At 41.4% G+C, this 6,306-nt stretch overlaps 1 protein-coding gene across 3 annotated transcripts in view; it reads right to left on the bottom strand.

Annotated features, from left to right (window-relative positions):
* LOC118404492 (clavesin-2-like) overlaps positions 1–6,289 on the bottom strand; it is a 15,357-nt gene extending 9,068 nt beyond the window's left edge. The window contains exons 1-5 of one of the 3 annotated variants that reach the window (XM_035803592.1): positions 5,948–6,289; positions 4,107–4,719; positions 3,072–3,239; positions 2,013–2,187; positions 744–854 (exon numbers count right to left, since the gene is read on the bottom strand). In XM_035803592.1, coding sequence (XP_035659485.1) covers positions 744–854; positions 2,013–2,187; positions 3,072–3,239; positions 4,107–4,384 — 732 coding nt within the window. In that variant the 5' untranslated portion in view covers positions 4,385–4,719; positions 5,948–6,289. The remainder of the gene's footprint in view (positions 1–743; positions 855–2,012; positions 2,188–3,071; positions 3,240–4,106; positions 4,720–5,947) is intronic. The other 2 variants (XM_035803594.1, XM_035803595.1) reach the window with 2 other exon arrangements.
* Between the last annotated feature and the right edge of the window lie 17 nt (positions 6,290–6,306).

Raw genomic sequence — 6,306 nt, 5'->3', positions numbered from 1 at the left:
GAAGTAAGTTATTTTCTGGTTGTGCTAAAAGAACCTTACTATATGAATAATTGCCAACCTGATGAAGTTATTCACGAATATTGCACTGTTCTACCCTTGTCAGGCAACACACTGTCAAGGCAGCACAAGGGGCATTATGCAGATGATACAATATACAGTGTAACAAAAAGGACTAGGCATCCTTTATCAGTGGTGAGGTGATCAGTTTGATGATAAGCTCTAAGATATAATGTATGGCCACACCAATTTTTTGCTTCTTGGATTTCCCGACCCTATTCTTTCCGATTTGAAAAAAAAAAAAAAATTCAAATTGATGGCCACACCTAGTGTTGACAAAATTTCACTGCCTCTCCTTTCTCAAATTAACTATGGGCCTCAAATTCCAGTAGCTGTACGTGCCTTTTTGGACGGTATGTTTATCATTTTTCTTCAAACTTTGGACTTTGCTACCATGGACCCTCTAAATGTTGAAAGTTAAGGTTTCCCATCCGATCTCTCCTACCTCTGAAATTTGAAAAGTTTGTATTTTTAATTTTTCGAACGACTGACCCAATTTTTTTCTGAAAAAAAATCAGAGAAACAACAAATAAAATTGGTGTGGCCTAAGCAAGCTGTTTAGGCAATAGTTAAAGAAGGTGATAGTTGTAGAAGGATACTGATTGATTATACAAAAGAAATGGGAGAGTACAAAGTAAATGAAACAATAATAAACTGAGTTATAATCTTTACTATCTGAGACTAACCCTTTCCCTGGTTTTCTCCTTTAAGAAGGGTTTGAGAATGGTGAAGGCAGCATCGATGTACCATGGCTGGTTGATGAAGTGGATGCCTCCAAAACGAGCTGGGAAGCTGTCCTACAGTAAATAACAACAACAAAAAAACTTGTCACTTTTGTTTGTTTTCCTGGAGTAACGTTAGTTCACCTTTATCCGAGGGGTAACCTATATCCGTTGTTTTAGAAAGCAGGGAATATTGGGGTGTGAAATCGCCGGACGGTATTTTCAAATGGAAATATTTTGAAAACAATACAATTTTCTAACTGCCTTCCGTAGACTTGACATTCCTAAATAGCAACATGACCACCGTGAAAAAAAGGTTTAGTCTTGTGTGTAGAGAGACCTGACTGTCGCCCTCACCTGAAAGCCCCTCGATGACAAGTCTCATCAGAAAACAAGATTTAGTCTTGTGTGTAGAGAGACCTGACTGTCGCCCTCACCTGAAAGCCCCTCGATAACAAGTCTCATCAGAAAACAAGATTTAGTCTTGTGTGCAGAGAGACATGACTGTCGCCCTCACCTGAAAGCCCCTCGATAACAAGTCTCATCAGAAAACAAGATTTAGTCTTGTGTGTAGAGAGACCTGACTGTTGCCCTCACCTGAAAGCCCCTCGATAACAAGTCTCATCAGAAAACAAAATTTAGTCTTGTGTGCAGAGAGACATGACTGTCGCCCTCACCTGAAGCCCCTCGATAACAAATCTCATCAAAAAACAAGATTTAGTCTTGTGTGCAGAGAGACATGACTGTCGCCCTCACCTGAAGCCCCTCGATAACAAGTCTCATCAGAAAACAAGATTTAGTCTTGTGTGCAGAGAGACATGACTGTCGCCCTCACCTGAAAGCCCCTCGATAACAAGTCTCATCAGAAAACAAGATTTAATCTTGTGTGTAGAGAGACCTGACTGTTGCCCTCACCTGAAAGCCCCTCGATAACAAGTCTCATCAGAAAACAAGATTTAGTCTTGTGTGCAGAGAGACCTGACTGTTGCCCTCACCTGAAAGCCCCTCGATAACAAGTCTCATCAGAAAACAAGATTTAGTCTTGTGTGCAGAGAGACATGACTGTCGCCCTCACCTGAAGCCCCTCGATAACAAGTCTCATCAGAAAACAAGATTTAGTCTTGTGTGCAGAGAGACATGACTGTCGCCCTCACCTGAAGCCCCTCGATAACAAGTCTCATCAGAAAACAAGATTTAGTCTTGTGTGCAGAGAGACATGACTGTCGCCCTCACCTGAAGCCCCTCGATAACAAGTCTCATCTGTGCAGGGGACAGCCTGGCGGCCTGGCGGAAGCTGAACTGGCTCCAGTCCACAATGATAGCGAAGCCATGCACCTGTACCTCTGGGTCCTGGATCATCTGCTCTAGGGACAGGAGGATGGCCAACGACACATGTTCTATGGAGTACCTACAAATGTTCCAGAAAAAATACATCCTTTAAACTCAATACATCTCACAACAACAATTGACTATTTAATCACAAACCTGAAAGTAACTTGTAGGTCAATGGTTTGTTCTATCTCAGACATGCTCCTGTGGAACAGTGGTCCATTTGTATTAATAGCCTTTAATAGCCCTTAAGTATGGAAGACATCATCAAAGTTATCTACTAAACCCTCCCCAGTTATTCCCCTCCAAAGGAAAAATTATGTGTAGAAAATTACTGTTACAGTAGACTTTGGGGAATTTTGGGACATAGTTAGGCTACATGTAATAGTTTGAAAGTTCTAATATGAAATGCAATACGAGCGATCGCGATGATGTCACGGTGACGCAGTGGTAGGCAAAAAGCAGGTGTTTGGCAAACTATTGATTTACATATTAATCAGTAATTTGAGCCGCTAATTTGAACATCAATTTTTGATCCAATCTACTGACGTCCTGGTAGGCAACAACCGTCCAATACCCTGGATATAAACAACAACAGCGATCGCTCGTATGGCTTCATAAACTGTCCTCATCAATTATGAAAATTAGCCCAATTTGCATGATTATGTAAGGTATCTAGCATTACATCTACATTCCAAATATCATGACGATATGTCAAATCCTACCCATTCCCCTCCAAAGTAATGATGGAAAAATTCCTATAGAATTTTTGCCAATCGGACGTACACTATGTATAGTATTTACTGTAAGGCTAGCCCCTGAGGCATCGCTAAAAAGGAGTTCTTCCTAATCAAACATTACGCCTGCTTCTGGGTTGACATGTTAAAAAAGGTGATAGTCATGGTACATGTAATGTTATGTCAATCCTTCCACAAAGTGGTAAACTTCAAACTTTCTTCCCACCTTGTGACATCCCAGTTGGCAGGGTAGAACACCAGTATCTTCCTGCCAAAGTGATCCGTATCCTCCAACACTCCAGGAAAGCCATCCAGCAGTGCCTGTTGTACTCCAGGGTTCTCAAGTGTGCAGTGTTTAAACATGACGGAATGCTTTTGACGATACTCATAGTAACTGGAAAATATACACATCAAAGTTCTATATTTTTATGGCAAAAACAAATAAAGGAGTCTCAATCTAACTTCAACATGAAGGTTTTACCCTCCTTGACTTCACCACACAAGTTAGATTCAACCCGTTCTGATATGTATTAAGTTATTTCATCACTCAAAGACCAGTGCACGAACAGTGATGGTAAACCTATACTGGACACAACACAACGAGCCAACGTTTTGATGACCATCTGTCATCTTTGTACAGTGCACTGGAGCTAGGTGTTACAGGTTTACAGTGCACTGGAGCTAGGTGTTACAGTTTCACAGTGCACTGGAACTAGGTGTTACAGGTTTACAGTGCACTGGAACTAGGTGTTACAGGTTCACAGTGCACTGGAGCTAGGTGTTACAGGTTTACAGTGCACTGGAACTAGGTGTTACAGGTTCACAGTGCACTGGAACTAGGTGTTACAGGTTCACAGTGCACTGGAACTAGGTGTTACAGGTTCACAGTGCACTGGAACTAGGTGTTACAGGTTCACAGTGCACTGGAACTAGGTGTTACAGGTTCACAGTGCACTGGAACTAGGTGATGCAGTCCCAAACGTATTGTTACATCAACAGAATCTGATATTGTCAGGTAATGATAGTTAGACAACCTTGTGTGTCTGTCATTTTGGACATGGCAACAATTCAGTCAACTATGGTGGGCAGTCTTCATTTAGCTCTTGTCATCTTGTAACAAGTAAATAATGTTTTCTCATAAAAATGAATCTAAATTGGCTGGCCATAACCATCTAAAACACATGTTTGTTTGTTTCTTTGTTTGTATAGTGTTTATCTGTAGATAAACTTCAGAGACTCCAAACCTTGAGTAGCACCTTACCGTGCGTACAGCATAAATGCCTCGACCCAGCTGAACTTTCTTGCTCGCAGGAACCTGAGTACAAAGCTGTCATCAGACCTGAGGAAGGTGATGTCTGGCCTGGTGATGACCATGTCCCGCACAGCCTGGATGTCGTTATGGAGATGTTGGGCATGTTCATTCAGTTCCACTTGAGCCTTTTCTTTGCTTTGCTCTGAGAGCCCATCTTGAAGTGCTGTCATTTCTGGGGCCTCTGTCTCATCCATTGCCAAGTTGTAGGTGTGGCTTGGACCTAACATGAGTGACTGAGGTAAGTTGAACAGTACTTGATACTTCCAACTGAAGGGACTGCCAGTATAAGTTACAGGAGATGATTCGATCCCCTAAATTTGTATCCGAAAGTGTGAGTAAACATAGCGGCACCTTTGGTGTTTTCTCTCAATATTGTTGCAAAAGAAAATACAATGTTTCATTTACATCCAAGTTTCTTAGTGTAACATCTTACACAGGTACAGTAAAAAATCCTGTGTCTTGGCAAAGTTCATGAGACATGAGTTCAATTTCACAGCTGGGAATGACAGTTGTTCAATGGCATCGACAGCATTGTCAGATGATCCAGTACTAGATGTGTCACCTAGAAAAAAAACAATAGGTTAAGTCTTGACAGGGCTATAATACTTTCCCCTACATATAGTTTACCTTTATCCATGGGGTAACCTATATATCCGTTGTTCTTCAAAAAAGCACATGTACTAGTAGGTATATCAAGTCGACGGACGGTGGTTTCAAATGGCAATATTTTCAAAATATAGAAGGACTGCATGCCTTTTTCCATTAAACATTACAAGCCATTTTAATTCACCGTTAATCGTTACTGACCCGCTCTAGGCTGGAGGTCAAAGCGACAACCATGTGTAATTTTGATGAAAATTTTATCATTCTGTCGGCAAAATTTGCCGGGAAATGCAGGAAATAGCATTTCAGAGGGTCATGATTTTTTGAAAGTTTCCGGGGGGAGTATACACCAGGACCCCCCTATGATGCGTCGCGCCTTTGGAGTTTGGTGCTCCATGTGCTGAAAATTTCGTCTGCAATAGTTCAATCATCCTATAAGAAATTTGCTGCCGCCTCCTCTGGTGGAAACACTGACCCACGGGAGCAAATGTCATTGATAGCAGCGGACATTGTCTCTGTCATTCCTTTGGGTTCTGGTACCTTTTCCTTCTCACAATGCCATTAGTCAGATATTTTTGACCATCGAATTCGAAGAGGAACGAACGTCAATGTTACTGTTATGCTTTGTAACCCCTCCTGAATTCACTGTTAAGCGTTACCAAGACCCTCCCCCCATGCAGACCCTCATAGAAGTTTGAACTTGCATTTCGACGGTATGATGGCCCTAAATAGCTTGTGAAATTAACGGATATAACGTTACATGTAGGTTTATACCCGATGGATAAAGGTGAGCCTGTGTTACCTGCACTGATCATTTAGTGAGTAAGTCATTTCAGTTTGATTCATATTTCGTTCCATCTCATTCCATTTTGCAATTTCTGTACATATATATTTCCTGATTCCATTTTGACCCATTTCGTAATTTCTGTACACCTAAGTTTACAACTGAAGGTGAATATTCAAGGTGAATACTTCCAAATAGATGGATTAATCTGGAGCATGGGTTCCATGCTGTACACATTTGATTTATTTAACCAGTTACTAAGGCTTTATAAATCATCAAATTGTATGCCTTGACTAGGGTGGATATATTTTGCTTGAAAGACTAGCTCCGTTCGGTTTCCAATTTCCCGATCTTAAGGTCGACGTGCACTTGTCAAGTAAGGTTACCCAGTTGACTGGCTTACCTGATATTTTTGTAAAATGTCATGTAACGTTCAAGAATCGCTGCAGCCAAGCAAAGTCGTCCGGAGCAGGAAAAATCGGGACACTTGTGAAAATCTGGCAGAGGTGATTTATTGATTTTTATCGGTCAAAGGTCACGGCGCCTGCGCGGGAACAACCATTTTCCAGGAAAGCGGTTTACTGTAAAAGAGAAAATATTGAGGGGAATCTAATTTCCCGGTAGAGAGAAAATGGAGTATTTCTCGGTAGTTTTACGTTATCGCTTGTAGCTAACTCGCATAGTTTTACTGTAAAAGGGAAAGTATTCGTGGTGAGGAGATCATCGCGCAAACCGCGAACATAAAAGCCACCTCAAACATCT

Source organism: Branchiostoma floridae, chromosome 17, assembly GCF_000003815.2.
Source record: "Branchiostoma floridae strain S238N-H82 chromosome 17, Bfl_VNyyK, whole genome shotgun sequence".
NCBI classification, from domain to species: domain Eukaryota; kingdom Metazoa; phylum Chordata; class Leptocardii; order Amphioxiformes; family Branchiostomatidae; genus Branchiostoma; species Branchiostoma floridae.
Note: the sequence above shows the minus strand (reverse complement) of the source record. Positions and strands in the feature narration are given on the sequence as shown.